The sequence below is a fragment of the Drosophila serrata genome, unplaced genomic scaffold, assembly GCF_035046125.1.
Source record: "Drosophila serrata isolate PLE 108 unplaced genomic scaffold, ASM3504612v1 contig_276, whole genome shotgun sequence".
Lineage (NCBI taxonomy): Eukaryota > Metazoa > Arthropoda > Insecta > Diptera > Drosophilidae > Drosophila > Drosophila serrata.
Genome location: NW_028257174.1, coordinates 3364677 through 3383049, shown reverse-complemented (window position 1 = coordinate 3383049; position 18373 = coordinate 3364677). Strand labels below are relative to the sequence as shown.

General features: G+C 37.1%; 2 protein-coding genes across 3 annotated transcripts; both read right to left on the bottom strand.

The window, feature by feature from the left end:
• Positions 1-270: 270 nt before the first annotated feature.
• eIF4E7 (eukaryotic translation initiation factor 4E7) lies at positions 271-7072 on the bottom strand. 2 transcript variants are annotated; one of them, XM_086835539.1, is made up of 2 exons: positions 6741-7072; positions 271-3113 (listed from the first exon to the last, which is right to left on the bottom strand). In XM_086835539.1, exons 1-2 carry the CDS (start codon positions 6744-6746, stop codon positions 681-683), a joined length of 2439 nt encoding a protein of 812 aa, XP_086691665.1. In that variant the 5' UTR covers positions 6747-7072; the 3' UTR covers positions 271-680. The 2 variants fall into 2 exon arrangements, with proteins under 2 accessions (XP_086691665.1, XP_086691666.1); XM_086835540.1 differs by lacking the exon at positions 6741-7072 and adding an exon at positions 3221-3361.
• A 3494-nt stretch (positions 7073-10566) lies between these two features.
• Positions 10567-12356, bottom strand: LOC110180546 (uncharacterized). The gene is made up of 2 exons (XM_020948240.2): positions 12179-12356; positions 10567-12116 (listed from the first exon to the last, which is right to left on the bottom strand). Exons 1-2 carry the CDS (start codon positions 12354-12356, stop codon positions 10600-10602), a joined length of 1695 nt encoding a protein of 564 aa, XP_020803899.2. The 3' UTR covers positions 10567-10599.
• Positions 12357-18373: the final 6017 nt, after the last annotated feature.

Below are 18373 nucleotides of genomic sequence, written 5' to 3'. Positions count from 1 at the left end.
TGACAATTAATTAGCTTATTAAAAACCCAAACCAAAACTTCCAATAAACCCAAAAAATACACTCAAACTAGGTGAACAAGGAGCATTCAAAGGAATGACAGTCATTGAAAATAGGGAAAAGACACTTGAACTTTTAAACTAAATTTGCTACCAAAAAATGTTACAGAAAAATCTAGGAAATATAAAAGAAAGGCCCCAACCAAAACTTTATAATAAATCCCCCTAAACTCCAATAAACCCAAAAAGAACTTCACTCAACTTCCCATTGAATTCGTTAGCAAACATTTGAATATATATATTATTTGGTTTTTTTTCCAATAACAACGTTAAAATTTATATGAAAGTAAGTCGGCTTGACTCGAGATTTTGATAATTGATATTCCATAGGCAATGGTATCGTGAATTCTTGATGATGTTTTTCTCATTTTCCTTTTTTTTTGGAGGCTCTTTGTTATATAGCTTCGTTTCATATATGCTCCATGCGGTGGCTCTATGGCTCGATCGACCGACTAACTTGTTGTGTGTATGTATATAGGGGGTGTGCTGCTTTTTTTGCCAGTGTGTGCTAGAACGGGTGTGTAAAAATACCGAAATTCTATATATATACAAGGATCTGGGGTTCTGGTATATGTAATCGAGTGCTACATATGGTATCGGGTATCGAATGTCATATGCCACATCTACAGCGTGTATATAGCCTTAACGGTGGCAGTTTGCTTGGCCATAGTGTCGTTATGAAGTAAATAGGATAGAGTATAGTCATTTGAGAGGCGCATACCATTGCGTAACATTTGTCCAATATCCCATGCGGCAGCTTCATTCTTTCCATTTGCCGTCCAAATTGATATCTTATTGGATTTGGCACGTATGTTGACAACAGCACCGCATATCTCATCGGCATATTCAGAGGTCTCACCGATCAGGCAGAGCATTGTGTCCAACCAAAAGTTATCCAGATCATGCTTATTATTCTTGCTAATGGAGATGACCCAACGTCCACCATTCTTATTGGCCTCATCCTCCCACATGGGACGAATGCCCTTCTTGAAGATACTATAATCGCTGCCAATCTTAAGCTCAGATGGCGGCTTAATGTGCGTCCAGAGGCTCCAGAAATTCTCAACAGTCTCGAAACTGGCAACCACATTCAGCATGTCCTCCCACGATTTGTTGCGATCATTTTGCAAATACCAAAGGGTCCACAGGCTATTCAATGGATGATGCGGTACCTTAACCTCATCGTTGATCTCAAGTGATTCATTCACACTCGGTTCGCTCTCGGATTCAGCTATATAGCCATACTTAGGTTCGAGTAGTTCGAGATCTTGATAATCGAGATCCACGGATTCATGGGGTGACTCGGGAGGTAAGATATCCGGCGATACAATTATATCGGTATTAGTCTTCAATTGATCCAAGTTCAAGTCCTCGGGTTGCTGCTGTGGTTCCTCCTCCACAATCTTTATACACTCGGGAACTTTGTTCTCCTCAATGATTGGAGTCTCTGGAACCGGTTTCTTAAGATTTTCGGTTGATTTCTTCTCCTGGGTCTTCGTTGGGTTCGGTTTCGGGCTCTTTGGGACCGCTTCGGTTTGATTCTTTATGATTTCAGGAACTTTCTTCTCCTGGTTCTTTATCATTTCAGGAACTTTCTTCTCCTGGGTCTTTATTATTTCAGATGGTTTCTTCTCCAGGTTCTTTAGGTTGACGGGAGCTTTCTCCTGGCTCTTGACGACTTCAGAAAATGTCTTCTCTTGATTCTTAACGACTTCAGAAAATGTTCTATCTAGATTTTTAACGACTTCGGAAAATGTTAGATCCTGGCTCTTAACGATTTCAGGAGCTTTCTTTAACTGCTGGTTATCATTGGCTTTCTTTAACTGCTGGTTGTCATTGGCTTTCTTTAACTGCTGGTTCTGCTGATTGTCATTGGCTTTCTTTAATTGCTGGTTATCGGTAGCTTTCTTTAACTGCTGATTGTCAGTAGCTTTCTTTTCATCATTCTTACGGCTTTCGGTTTGCGTCTTCACCTGATTCTTGGGACTTTCCGGTATAACCTTTGCCTGCTTATTGATTTCAGGTGCTCTTGGAAGCTCCTTACTCTTCAGGACATCGGAAAATTTAACATCAGGTATCCTTATGCTATCTGACATCTTAATGATCACCTCCGGCTTCTTTTGCTGCTGCTGTTGTTGCAGTTCTTGCTGCTGCTTCAGTTGCTGCTGCTGCTTCAGTTGCTGTTGCGGTTTCAGCTGCTGCTGCGGATACTGGTTCTGCTTTAGCTGCACTTGTCGCTGCTGCTGCTGCTGCTGCTTCATTTGCATCTGTTGCTGCAGCTTCTGCTGCTGCTGCTGCTGCTGCGGCTTTTGCTGCTGCTGCTGCTTCTGCTGCACCTGTTGCTGTTGCTTCTGCATGCGCTGCTGCTGCTGCTGCTGCGTCTTTTGTTGCTGCTGCGACTGCGGCTTTGATTGCTGCAGCTGCTGTTGCTGCTTCTGCTGCAGCTGCTGTTGCTTCTGTTGCTGCTGCAGCTGCTGTTGCTTCTGTTGCTGCTGCACTTGCAACTTCTGTTGCTGCTGCTGCTGTTGCGACTTCTGTTGCTGCTGTTGCGGCTTCTGCTGCTGCTGCTGCATGTTCTTCGAAAGCTCCTGCGACTTCTCTAGCTTTCTCTGCTTCGCATTCAATGCATTGTTACTAGACAGGCTTGACTCTCTAGAGGAAGAATGGACCGGAACTTCCTTGGTATTATTGTTGCTGTTGCTGTTGTTGTTGATATTGTTATTGTTCTTGCTCTTATTGCGGTTCCTACGCTTCCTTCCCTGGCTCTGAAATATCAGCACAGGCTCAGAATCAGCCGTGCCAGTAACTTGAATGCTATCCATATTCGACACTTTCTCCACTTGCTCAACTTTTTTGAATTTCTCCAGCTTCTCAACTTTCAAAATATTTGATGCTTTATCCGTGGCAACGACGATTGGCACTGCATTAATGGCGTTTATCGGTACCGTAGCTAATTTTAGAGTGCGAGTAAAAAATATATTTGAACTGGCGAAATTCGTCATATTGTAGAAATTCGTCGAAAACATTTTCGCACTCGTCTGCTGGCTGGCGTTAATCTATGGGTTATATTTTTCATTATTATAATAAACTTAATATACAAAAAAAAAAATATATATATATAATATAATATATTAAGTAGGAAATGAGTTAGAGGAAAACTTACAACAAACGTATGGATTTGAAGTTATATACACGACCAGAACAATTCCACTAATGGTCTGTTTATGTCTTTTTTTTGTCTTGTATTTGAATCGAAAGCGAAATTTAGACTAAATCTTTAAGCAAAATGCAAACTTACAATGACATATTTGGGTCAAGGCTATAGCGATGCAAAAAATTAATTAAGAAACTATAAATACTCTATTATATATGGGAGATTTATGGAGTATTTCAGAAGATCTAGTAGAGTTTTCTTTTTGTAGAAATCCAAGGTTATTATAGTGTCTAACTTTGCTGCAACTATATAGTCATTATGTAAGGTATTAACTTCTCTTTTCCCCTATTTTTTCTTCCCTCTAAATGAGACAATCACGCGAATTTTCTCTGCTCTAGAGAGAGAGATGGACACCCAACACGTGAGCTCCTTGAAACGTGAGCGAAATTTTTGTGAAAATTTTCCACTTTAGAGGAGGGAAAATAGGGGGGGGGGGGGTGCGGGAAAAGCGTAGGGGCCACAAAACAAAGTTCCACTCGAACTGCAAACTGACCATACAAGGAGATGGAACGTGTGCACAAAAGTTGCCAGCTTGAGGAACAAATATTTACACATCCTCGACTTGGACTTGGGGACTCGAAACTCGATGATTCAAGTGGGTGTGACACCCAACACACTCAGGAAAATGTTTGAGTATTGTGAGTGTGAGTGTGAGTGTGAGTGTGAGGGGTAACACATCACGCATTTCTTATTAGCCTGAAAAAGCGGGAAAGCGCTTGAAACTTATTAGGGTTTGTGTGAATCAACCGAAACGAAGTCAAAATAAAAAGTGTAAAAAAACGAACAGCTAAATACTCTTAAGCTTAAAAATAGAATGAAGCAATAGTTGTAAATATAAACAAATAAGCCAAAATATTAATGAAATTAAAGAATTTAACGTAGACTAAAAGAAAAGGTGGTAAATTTAAACAAATAAACAAAGATATTAATGAAAATAAAGAATAATAAATAACAGCTTTTCAATAATGTTCCAAAGTTCATTTAATTTTCTATCCTTTAAAAAACTCTTCAAAGGATCTCCCCAACCCAACTAAACTTTAACTAATGGCTATAACTTCTCTATGATTTTTTGTTTATTTTGTTCGCTTGTGTCGCATTGATGTTATTGAGAGTTTTGTTGGAGAAAAGGCAAAGCAAAAGAGCAAACTTTCATTTGGCTTTGGCTGTCATAAGTTTAAATGGAGCGGCCTTCGAGTGCCGGCAAAATGAATGGAAAATATCGGGGAAAAATACTATATATACCAGGAATTGAAATCGAAATCGAAAAATCAAAAGCGTGAGGCAAATATTTGAGAATGGCCTCGGCCTTTGACAGGCTCTTTGGTTCTTTATGTGGAATGGAATCCTTTTGGGCCAGGACTCCTCACACACCACCTCTCTTAATGGTAAATCGGTGTCTTGGCAGATCCACATTGGATCCTTTTTGGACCGCCCACACACTTAACACTGTACACTTAATGGTAATGGTGGGTGTGAGTCACACAGAAATGCCAAGACATTGCAGTGCAAGATTTGCTTTTTTAAAAGGCGCTCAGGGATCTTGAAGGGATGCTGCTTTTGGTCTTACATCTCCTCTATAACCCCTCCTTTTCCTCCTTATGCTATCCTTTAACTCAGCTTTTCCCCATTTTCCCTTTACAAATGCGCTTTTAACTTAAACGACAGCAAGGAGAATGGGGAAAGAAGTAGAGGGAAAGCCAAAACTGAAACAAAAACAGTACAAGGAAAGCCAAGGGGACAGAGAGGAAAATTATGAGTTGGTTTCACATAATCCTGAATAATAATAAGGAAATATATATTAAGGAATACTCTTTAGAATAAACCATTATAGGTTAATATTCTCTAAAATATATAACATATTTTGGTAAGAAATATATTAAATATAATTCAAATATAACTTGACTAATAAAACCTTAAGCTATTTAGCTAAGCAATTTATAAGAGAGAGAAAATAATTAGTCCCTGATAATATTCAAGGAAATAAATAAAGAAAATATAGTTTTAAGAACATCTTAAAATATTTTTAATTAAGGAAAGATTAAATTTAACTCTTGTATATATAAATAAGATATTGAATCAAATATAAACTTCTTGATTAAAAAGAATAATAACCAAAGTCATATCAAATACAATTTAAAGAACGAATTCTTAAGATATTAAACTAATAATCAAGGAAGTTATAAAATTAAATGTATTATGCAAATAATTAAAAGATAAACTTGAAAATAATCTAAAATATAAACTATATATCCATAAGACATTCATTTAATTTTCAAAATCCTACGCTATTTTCAAATGTTTAAATGAATTCTCAAGATAATAAACTAATAATCAAGAAAATTATAAAATTAAATGTATTATGCCAATATTTTAAAGGTAAACTTGTAAATAACCTAACATATTAACTAAAAATCCATAAGACATTCATTTAATTTACAAAATCCTACAATATTTTCAACTCAGAAATGTTTAAATTAATCTGTGGTATAATTTAGATACAAATGTGCTTAAAAATGAAGCAAATAAATTAGATAGATATAAGAAATAATTAAAAAAAAAACTTCTAAGATATTTCCAAGCAAAAATCAGACTAAAATAAATTTAAATGGCTGTTAAAACAATTTTCTTCAAGTGTTGGCAATCCGTTTTCCCTACTCTCTCTTTCTCTCTCTGTCTCTTTGCTCTGCCTCTGTTCTTGGCTAAGAAAAACGCATTGCAATTTTTTATTTTCGCCCAGTTACCCCTCCCTCCTCCCTTCCCCCCTCACCCACAGCTAGCCCAATTTGATGTAAATATTGTATTAGTCGAAGGGCCAAAAGTGTTGAGTAAATTTATTGGCGGCACATAAATCGACAAGAGGGGGGAGTGCTTCTCTCTCTCAATGTGTTGTCATCCATTTGAAAAATGAAGCAAGCACTTTAAAGGTAAATATATATTATATATAAACTTATATATAAAGAATGTATACATATACCCTATAAATCGTGAGACATTCATTCATTCATTTCCTTTTCTTTACTTCCTGTGACCCGTGTGACCTGTCGCTGGCTCAAATGTTTGTTGGCTTTGCCGCCCTGGAAAAACTGATGAAAATGCAAAAATGTTGTTGCTTTCCCTGGCACTTTTCCCGCCCGCCCCTCTGCTCCCCCACCCCACTCAGCTGCTATGCCAATTTTAATTAACAAAAAACATGGCCAGCTCCCTGTTGCATTGTGTGTGTGTTTTGTTTCGGCAATGTTTTGTTTTGTTTTGTTTCGCTTTTGTTTTGTTTTTAGTTTGAACTCGGTTCCTGTATCCTTGTAGTTTTGGTTTGAACAAGATGCCCAGCAAATATGGCAAATGGGAAACTGGAGGGAAAACTAGGGGAAAAGAGCAGCGAAGCAGAGGCGGAGATCCGCTCAATTGCAATGGGCATACTTTCGGGGATTCCCCTGGCTTACTTACACTTGTAAAAAATAACTTGACTTACCTCCATGTCTTGCAGCACTGTTTTTTTTTTCTTTCTTATGATCCCTAGATTGAAATTTTTGAAAACGGAAAATTTGTGTTTCTTGTTTTTAAATATAATAATTTGGTGAATTGTTTTCCACAATGATTTAATGATTTTTGGTAACAAATTAGAACTTGATATTGCAAATAAAACAACCCAAAACAAATATACCCTACTGGAATATATATAAAAAAAAATATATATATATGTTGATGAGCGTGATTTCAGCGACAGACTTTCCCTTCTCTGTTGACGATAAATCGTTGTGCTTTTTTTTATTATTTTTAGCGGCCGGCAAAATCAGTATAAAAGTTTTGTAATTTTTAATTTAATTTTTTTTTTGGCGAAATTCTGAAGGGAGCACTATGTCGTCTGAAAAACGAAATCATTGACAGTCTGACGTTTAATTCAAGGATTACTTAGCTAACTAAGTTTTTTGGAAATATTTTAAAACGGAATCCTTTAAAGAAATTCCTTAAAAAAACTAATGGTAATGTCTCAAGTCTAATCCTTGTCTAGGAACTCCTTTTGCGCTTAAAAGCTGACTGCATTTGGTGACATTTGTGTGACGCGGCGCCATTGTCGTCGCTGGCTGTCGTTTCCGTTTCCGCTTCCGGTGGCTAGCTGCTATGCGCCCTGCCTCATTCTTTTATCCTTTTGTGTTTGCCATTCAAATATTTTTGCTTAATCCCAGTTGCCCCTCCTCCCCCCACTCCCTGACTGGATTAGCGTTAAAATATTTAATTTAAAAAAAAAATAAAAAACGCATAATTTGCATTCCAAAAGCAACACTGTTTGGCCATGTTTGTTCATATCATTAATTCGCCATTTGGCCAAATAATAATGCATATTTTTTATATTGTGTCACAAATAAAAAAATAACAAGCTATGTGCATGTTTTATATTATTTTATTATATTTTTTTTTGTACCATATTTGTATCGTGTTTGCATTCGTTTAGTTGTTGCTTTTCATGTTCATATTTACCTACATTTTTTTGTTTTATTATTTCTTTTGTATTTATTGTAGTTGTTTTGAGTGTTTTTGTGCAATGCAATTAATTAGAAGTGGATAAATGGCCGAACACGCAAATTAAATTAAATTCTATGTGCCTTTTAAAAGGCAAACAAAGAGCAGAGTCACTCGAAGCTCAAGTGCAAACAAGGGAATTATGAAAATGCATAAAATCAAACCCTAAAGTGGAAATTTTAACAATAAAGCTATGGAAATGAAGAGCAGAATAAACACTTTAAAGTATTAATGCAAGGAAAATAAATATAGAATTATTAAAATATGAGAAAACTAATAAGAAAACTGAAAGATATATAAATTAACATCAAATAAATTGCCTAAATATATATATATATATATATGTATAAAAAGCTGGCATGGGGCGTGGCATGTCACATCTAAGCCCAACAGCTGTTTATGGCCAACTGAAGCAACAGTAAAAAGCCAACAAACAGAAGCCAACATTTCCATTTACAACACGTTCGTTGCAACAACAGATTCTGTTGCCAACAAATAACAGAAACTGCTATGGCTTTCAGGCGTTTTTGGCCAAGAAAGCTAACAGAACTGGTCAATACAGGTACAAAAGCAGCAAGTGGAAGTTCAATAAAGTTCAGTTTAAAAGGAAAAAATATGGCTTTTAATATTTAAAACAAATTCTGGCTCTTAAAAGTGGTTTAAAATAAAGTTAGACACATATTTATTAGACCTTTGATAAAGTTGTGCTATTATTTAAAATTTTCTATTATATATTATAAATTATAAAAGTATAAAATTTGCTTACTCCTTCCAGGTATTATAATTTTAGTCAGAAGCTTCAAACACAGTGAAGGTTTTCCGACCCTATAAATCATATATTCTTGATCAGCATCAACAGGGGAATCTTTCTAGATATCTTAGAAAGAAATTTTTTTTTTTTAATTTTTTCAACATTTTTTTAATGATAACCCCATCATTAAAGTTGTAAAAAAATTGCTAAATTTCAGAATTTTTTAAAATTCTTAATTTAGTATGCATATTTATTAACCTTCAAAAAACCAACATAGGACAGCTTTCCGAATGAAAATTAGTGCTTTTTTGACTTAGTAATGAAAATTCTAAGCTTGAATTTGTGAAAGAAATTGTTATATATATAAAAATATTCATAAATAATTAAACAATTTATCAAAATAATTTTTTTAGATAAGACATAGCTAGATCGACTCGGCTGTTTATGTTGATCAAGAATATATATGATTTATAGGGTCGGAAAATCCTCCTTCATATCTTAAGAAGCTTCTTACTGAAATTATAATACCATTTTTTTAATCGGTCTTGTATATGAAAATTTTTTCGAATATTTAAAATTTAAAAATTTCATAACTAAGGCAAAAAAGAATAAATTTTAATTCGGAAAGCTTTCCTATGTTCGTTTTTATAAGATTAATAAATCTGCATACTCAATTTAAAATTTAAAAAAATTCCAAATTTTGACATTTTTGTTTTTAGAATTTTAATGATATAACCCCTTAAAAAATGTTGAAAAAATTTTTAAAATTTGATTTCTGCCGGAGATGGCTAGATCGATTCTGTTTTTCATGCTGATCAAGAATATATATGATTTATAGGGTCGGAAATGACTCCTTCACTACTTTATAAGCTTCTGACTGAAATCAAAATATTCCTAGAAAGTTCTATAAAATATTCTATAATTCATCCAAGTTGCATTTTCTAAATAACAAAAAATATATATAAACATATCTTAATGCGAAAAAATGGCTTTTCTTTGCTGAATTAATATTTCATTCTTATTTTAGTTTTATAAACCCTTTAAAAAGTGTTTTGTTTTTAACCACATTTGGCTTGCATTTCCAGCTGAGGCTCAGAGTGACATTTTGTGGTATTTGGCTTAAACCGCTTTTTGAGCCTTCTATTTGTTCACGTCGCAATAAAAGACCAATACATAAAATTCACATTTGTTATTGAGCATTTTTAATTTTCTTTTTTTAGAGAATTGTTTTCTTATTCTGCTCCAAAAATGTTCCACTTTTGAGGCTTTGTTTGCTCAACTGTTTGCGATTCATTTTGATCTTGCGTCACATGGTTAATGCCAGCTTCTTCGTCTCTAAACACTTGACAGGCCTTTTATATTTGTGAACTTTATTCAGAAAGTGCCTAGTTAGCATATTAAAACAAATAATTTGTTTTTAAGCATTAAAAGAAACGTGTGATAAAGCAGTCGAGTGTTTATATTTTAGTGAGTGAAAATATGTGGCCAACAAATGGAATTTGACTTGACTTAATACTTAAATCATACTTAAATGATATATTTCAGGGCTTAAAATATTGTAAAATATTATGATATAAGTAAATTTACAAAAAAAAAAAAAAAAAAAAATTATATAGAAGCTTAAAATTAAATGTATCGTTTGCTAGATAGTGAAAATTTTAAAAAGCCTTAATTGTTTTACAGAAGAATTTATGAATTGGATGCGATAAAAGATTCTAGTATAGAAAATATCAATATTTCCTAATAGAACTTAAAAATTGATCATATTTTCTATATTATATGATAATTTTGTTCTGTAAAAATATAAAATAAAACCATATTTACCAAATAAGTACCTACTCAAAAAAATATATATATATTTATGTATATAAAAGGTATTCCCTGAAGATTCGAAATCACTTAGTTTTTGAATGCAATATTCTAGAAAAATATCATAGCATACTTTTGGTCGAATTTTGAATCGATTTTAAGATCTTCTATGATTTTTTCTGCTACTCTTATTTAATACCAGCTAGAGATCCCTAACCATACCTTTTCTATATATGAAGTCCACCTATCTTCACCCCGCCTGACCCACTGCCTCCTTCAGCTGGAGTTCATCCTTGAGTCTTCGTCGCTCCATGGAATCCGCCAGCTGCTGTTCATTGGGCAGGAAACCCAATTTTCGATACTTCTCCTCGATCCTTGATTGCAACTGCGGCTGGAATCGCCAGATATTGGCATCTATAATCGGATCGATCAACATGGATTTGGTATCCGGTTCCCTATAATGCTGCATTTGGGCAAACTCAATGGGCACCGATTTCGCCCCACAGGCAGCATTTTCCGTATGAAAAAAGGTGAAATGATTATGCAAACCGACTGCAAAACGAGTGTCATGTAAACACTTGGTGGCCGCACCACGATTGCAATGCTCTCGCACTCGTTCCACATGTTGAAGCATATAGAAGGAACTGGATAGATTGCGATATACCTTGGGTCTTTCCGGATACCGAGGATAGTAGACATTGCGGAAACAGAAGCTCACCCATTCGGTGCAATCCTTGGAGGTGACACTTTCATAGTCGGGAACAACGCGGGCAAGCTTCACCAGCTGCTTCCAGTTGGTGGTGTTGCCCAAAGGCATGATCACTTCATCGGTATCAAAGACTCCAACATAATCATACTTATACATATTCCTATAGAAGCAATCATTGTAGGGTATCATCTCATTCAGGATTCGATTGAAACCATCCGCTGCCATGGTGTAGTGATGGAAATGGGGACGAGCATGTGGTTCACCACGACCCAAGGACATGGCACGCACCTCCACAAAGCCGGGATAATCCTTCAGCACTCGTGTCATATTCGGATGCATTTGGGCATCGTAAAGCCAGACTTTGGAGGCACCCAGCAGACGCATTAGCTCCAGCCATTCAATCAGGCGCCAGGACTTGTCCTCATAGGGGAAATCCATGGCTTTGACACAGACTATGAAACGGGGATCCTTGGCTGGCTCCGTTGAGGAAGATTCCGTGGAAATGGATTCGGTACTGTTTCCTTTTATATCTTTAACCTGATCATCCGGCTCATAGATCACTCTTAGCAAATTCCTAGCTCTGTCACACTTGTTTCCAACTAAGGACACCATTTGTGGCACCTTCTCCTCATCTGGCAGGGGGCAACTCAGTAAAGTGGGATAGATACGACGTGGAGCATGACCAAAGGGCCACATAACACGATGCTCGGTGACATTAACAATTAGGGGATCCGCTTTACCCTCAAACCAAAATTGACAATAAATTGGTGGATATTTAAACTTATTATCCAGATGTTGATTAACCATGGTCAGAAGGCGGACGAGAGGTGCCTCTGGCACTGTCTCCCTGTCATCATAATAAGCTCCAAAGAGATAGTAAGTAAGATTTCGATTCACTGCCTTTTGCCAGTAGGTATTATGGAAATCAATATTCATTAAATCCGGAGCAGGACCACATTTCACTGCCTGATAGTGCTTCTCTCGTTGTACGAGCTCTTCCAAGGGAAACGAAGGCATCTCCTCGCGTATCCATTTCATTTTCTGCTCCCAAGTGGGTTCTGGAAATCAAGACAAGACTTGCAATTTCTAGATTTTCAAATAATCCTGGAAAACTCCTTACGCTCCCTGCGATCCAATAGTATCTCATCGAATATATCCACCTGAGAGACCACAACTGGTCGTCTTCGCAACCTTGTGCTGGCATCATAACTTCGAAAATATAATCCCAGCAGGAAAAGCAACTTGAGGAAAATGATCACGAATAGGATTCGATAGAGACGCGTGTAGCTCGTTGACATTTCGGCACTCGACTGATCGATCCGGAACCAGAGTAAACAAAATAAACCCCGGTAAACAGAGACCAGAGACAATACCTACAGTACCTACAATACCTATCTGTCTCTCAGTCCATTATGTCGCAATATTTGATAAAGCTGTTTTACTATGCCTCGACTTTAAACGGTGGGTGACCTGCCTCAGTCGTTTTTGAACTCAATTGTAAAAGATATCTGCGGCTATGAACAAAAATGATCGTAATAGGAATATTTCTGGTGGGGAAAATGTACAAAAAATTACTTTCCTTGATTTTATCTGCTAGGTATTGCCTTTTGACTTAGTCCCGGAAGTTGAAAAACCTTTATCTGCAACCTTAAATAGGTTTATCTACAAACTATGCACTTTACTCGAAAAAAGGACTCCCGGCCTATTAGTTTCCTCTTTAAGTGATAAGAATTTGAAAGTAAATTAAAACAATTATGCAGAAATTTAAATGGATTTCATTTACAACTCCAATACAACTACAATTAAATAATGGTAAAACATTCGGAACCCCAAAATAAAGACTGAAACTCAAAACTCAAGCAGAAATACCCAAAAAAAAAGGAGTCAACCAAGCGGAATCAGGCGGCGGCTATAGTCCTCTTAAGAATAACAAAACAAGGTGCAGACTCCGCGAAAAAAGATGACGCTGCAAAAGGAGCTCCTCCGGTAGGTGCAACAGACACCGGCAAAAAAGGAAAACCAAGAAAACCAAGAAAACCGAAGGAAAACAAGGAAAACACCAAGGAGGAGCACCAAATACGAGCACAAGCTGAGTGCACATGAAAACGCACCTGGGCGCAAATGAATGATGATGATGTTGCCACAACAGCCTCAGGCCAAAAGCAGGCAACAAACTTATTTCCAAACCAAAGAAACAGTGTCACGAAATGGGAAATATTTCAATTAAATAATAATAATACTGAAATAATAAATAAATAATAATAAATAAGGAGTACATTACAAAAGTACTAGTAAATTCAAGCAAGAAGTTGCCTAGAAAGATGAGACAAGACTAGGATAATCATGTAGCTTAACTATGATCTTTAAGTATGAGTGATCAGTAAATAGCTATGATCAGTAATTAACTAAAATCAGTAAGTAACTCTGAACAGTAAGTATCTATGACCAGTTAGTAACTAAGATCAGTAATTAACTATGATCAGTAAATATTTATAACCATGATCACTAAATAACTCTGAACAGTAAGTATCTATGACCAGTAAGTATCAATGAACTTTAATTAACTCTAAACATTTAGTAACTATGATCAGTAATTAACTATGATCAATAATTAGCTATGATCAGAAAGTATCTAATAACATTAAGGAACTCTGGACAGCAAGTTTCTATGATCAGTAATTAACTATGATCAGCAAGTATCTATGACCAGTAAGTATGTATGTATGATCAATTACTAACTTTGAACACTAATAAACAATGACTTGCAACTTTTGAAACACAACACATTTCTAAGACTTGGCTGGCGGCAGTCACTTCGTTCCGGGGATGTTAGAACAAGTTGGGAATTATATGCACTGTGTGCGAGATTTGTTTTGAAACAAATTTAAGCTATTTGCATGAAACTATGGATTTATTCTTCTATATAATTTTACTAGTATATAAGTCGGAGCATGGCGAATCGGTGGACTAAATATATATTCATATATATATCTGCCATAGGAACGATCGGAAAATTTTAAGGAAAAAAACTTGGGCGTGCTTCCTTTTTTATTCTAAATTAACTTTAGGTAGTTTATCTCTTTTACAATACTTTACTACGTTTAAAACTTCAAAATTTAATTATTTTCTTAGCCATTTTATTTTGCTTATAACCCACTGTCTCGAACTGGCAGAAGAAGTTCTATTTGTTTCTTGCCTCATATGTGAGGCAACCTTTCGCTTAAGCAAATTGCCAGCCCAAGCCTGGCACGCCCTCCTGAACTCCAGCTCCTGCTCTTGTTCCTGCTCCTGCTCCTGCTAATGCTCCTCCTCCTGATCCTGCTCCTGCTCCTGCTCCTGTAGCTCTCTCTTTTGTCTCTGGTGCTTGCGGCCAGTGAAAGTCGAGAGTGCATCAGCTTCGGTGCTGGTAGCTAGTGCTGGGTGTCTCCGCCCTGTTGCATTTCACTTAGAATGCTTTTAACCAAAACATTAAGCAGCTGGTGTCACATTATATCAGCGAGGCGGAGGCAAGGCTTAGTTGTGCCCCCGAAGTGGAGGCAAGGCAGCAGCCACAGTAGCAACATGCAACTAGCTAAATTTATGGCCCGAAATAACCCCATAGCCAAAGTGGAAACTCCACCTTCTCCTGACTGACTGAGAAAACAAGCCACTCTGAGGCTGGGCGGATGACAAGAGAGAGAGTCTACTCTAATGAGCTGAATTATTTCACGTGGTGAAAGGACACAAAGACACCCCAAAGGCTTTGGAGTCACCCACCTGTTTATCTTGAGTCTTAAAGAGGAAGAGAAGTCTCAAAGAGAAATGTTCCTATGGTTATAAATATGGGTTGGTTGAGTCAAGATATGATTTAATTTAATAAATAACTAATATGGCATAACTTTATCTTGATATATATTAGTATAAATAATGAATATATATCAGAGAATAAACAGAATAATTATAAGGTTATATGTTTATCGAAATATATTTGTATTAATGATTAAAGTATATGGTAAAATACCTAGTTCGAAAGATGAAAACATAGCTGACTGGTTTATTTTGTAAATGAACTCTTGAAGAGCCTTTCTCTGCGCTTCTCAAACTTCCTAAAATGAACTCCTACAACTCTTTTCTATAAACTTTTCAACATTATTACATGACATTAATTCTGCAATGAATTCTTGAACTTCTTAAATGAACTAAAACATTGTATAATCTATAAAATTTAAGTATTTAAAATTATTCCAGTTAATAAATTTACATAGAAGCACTCTATAATATATGAATAACTATTTCCAATACCATCAACCAATTAACCCAACAGATTAAGTAGTTAGAGCTACTTACTCCTCACTTATTACCAACTCAACAACAAGTTTATATGAAAGTAAATTCCAAAACATTGCAAACAAACAAGTTAGCCAATTTATTAGCCTTACAAATACCAAACATACATATATATCTGGACCAAGACAAGAACTCTCTTCTGTCTCTAGTGATTAGCGTCAGTTTAAAACACACGAAACTAAATTAGTTTGCATGACAACAAGCCTACACAGGAGTCACCAAAAACGAACTATTTTAATTGAAAACTCGTAAATGGAAATAATAAGGCAAGTTAACAGAAGGACCTCCGGAGGCAGAAATAGTCCTGCAGGCAAAGCACACACACACACACCAACCAATGTCATCCGGAGGCAAACAGTTCGACATTCCGTCAGGCATTCAGTCAATCAATCAATCAATCAATCAATCATTCGTACTGAAAATGGAATTGCCAAACAAATGCCACACCGATTGCAGTCCTGGACCTGCTGCTACTACTGCTTCTGCCCTCATTGGCCCTATTTGTTTATTAAAATTAAATTTTGCATAATAAACTAAACGGAAAAATTGCTACATCCTTTTGCTTTATATAGTATATATACTATATATAGTATGTGTATGGTGTTTGTGTGTATGTGCAATAATTTACTTTTACTTAGAGGCAAACCGGCTTTGAATAATTGATGAAATCGTCCATGAAATGGCCATTCATGCACTTTAAGCTGATTTACCCGGGCATCGAATTAAAATGCCCGCACACAGTAAGAGAGAGAGACGACAGTCAGTGCACTGACTGGCAACCTGACTTGGCTCGCACTCCATAAATCACGGTGCTTCCAGACAGGATACAGAGCACCAGACACCGGGGGACACGCGCAGGACACACAGGGACACACGCAGGACACGAGAGTCAGTAAGGCCAAGGCCATTGGCATGCTGTTCTCTCTCTACCGGCTTTAATTCGCTGAATATTGGTGGAATAAAACCAGCATATAATTTAAATTTTCCCGACTTAAATATATATAATAATGAGCTTAGTCAGCTTATAAGTTTCTCTATATATTCAATTAGCTTCATCGCTCTCTCACTCTGATGGTTGCATTGGGTTACAATTTTCCTGGACATCTTGTGATTCCTCAAATTTAATTTAGTCTTCGTGCTTCGTGTCACCTTTTGACCCTAGCCCACTTGCCCTGGCACTAATTTATCAGTTTTGTGGTCCATAACTCAGGCCTTGGGGGCATGGTCTTGGCTTTTCTTAGCCTTTTGTTCAATGAGGGTGGAGGAGGACTTGGGGCTTAAATTCTGTCTAAACGGACAAAGGACAATGGACAAGAGAGTAACGTTGCGTTAGTGTTATCTAGCTGCAGTAGCATCGCACGGCATGATTAATTGATGAAAATCCTTTTTGCCATGCAGGATAATAAATTACAATACAGGTAGAGAGAGGTAGACGTGCGGCATGTGTTGCAAATGGCTAACACACACACACACAGTATATGTGGGGCAACTTTGATTTGGCACGCAGAATGGGGCCTGCATATGCATGAGCTTCATACCCTGGCCTTCCTCAACATTGAATTAAACTCCACGGCGAGAATGAGTTCCGTTGCCAGTTGCCGGTTTTGCCGGTTGCCGTATCCATTCCCCCGGACCACGATGACGCGCTGCCTGTTTCCCAAATTAGCTTAATTTCATTTAAAAGGATACAGCGTTGCAGGCACGGCACACAGGATAGGGCATGGGCTCCAGGGTAGCGCAGGGTTGGAGCATGTTTGATTCCAAACTCACTCACTGACGGTGGATGGGCGAACTACCTAACGAAGAGGAAAGTTAACTGGTTCCGTGTGGAATCTGGAATATTTAAATAGTTGCCAACAAGCAGAGCTCTCTGCTAGGTGAGTGGATTTGTGTGCGGGGATAGTAGGTTTCGGTTTCAGGTTGTAGGATTTTCCACCCACGCGAAAGGAGTATACTTGGTTTAGCGTTAAATCAGCGCCTCTCTATGAGATTCTCAAAAACTTTAGCCTGTGGAAAGAGCTTCTCTATGGGCTTCTCAAAGAGTTTAGATAGAAAGTGAGCGAGAGCCTCTCAAGGAGTTTAGATGGTGAATACATACATATATATGCGCTTCTCAGAGAGTTAAGCTAGGGGAGAGCGAAAATCAGAACCGCTCTACACGCTTCTCAACGATTTTAGACAGAGAGACAGCGAGATAGAGTAAATCAGAGAGACAAAGGAAGCGAGAAGTAGAATAAATCAGAGCCCCTCTACGCAATTCTCAAAGAGTTTTGTTAGAGTGACAGCGAGAGAGAGTGAATCAGAGAGAGGAAGAGTAAATCAGAGCCCCTCTACACGCTTCTCAAAGAGTGTAAATACAGAACGAGCAAATCAAAGCCTTTCTATGCGCTTCTCAAAGACCATACCTAAGTAGAGTATGGAATAAGTTTTATTTAGTAAGTTACAAAATTGTTCATGAGAATATGTACATATTCAAAAACCTTCGTAACATGTCGAATATATATATATACAAGCATAGACTTGGATCAAAATCACTGGCATACTTTCGGGAGGGCATCACCAGGTCTGACCCTCTCTATACTTTTTCGATTTTCCCCCCCATGTATTTTTCCTGGCCTGTGCTCGTGTGTATATGTGTGTGTTTATAATTCATTAGTTTGCTAAATGTATTTCCTAGCTTAATTGGGTAGTAAAGCACACGGACTAAGCTCATAAAGCAGCCAGCAAGGCAAACAGCAGCCAGGAGTAGAAGCCGGAGCAGCAGCAGCAATTCTCCTCCAGCCTCCCTCCGGAGTCCTTGGCGATGTCTGATTAAGGCACTGGCATACAGAAGAAAAGCAGCTGGAAGCGGGAGGAAACAGAGAAGACTGGGAAATGGGTAGGATGATGATGGTCTTCTATTCACTGGGTAACATTTGCTTTCATTTTGGTTATGCAGTTGCCGCAAAATTTTCTAGCCGAGATGGGTCAGGGAATAGGATGCCCAGGG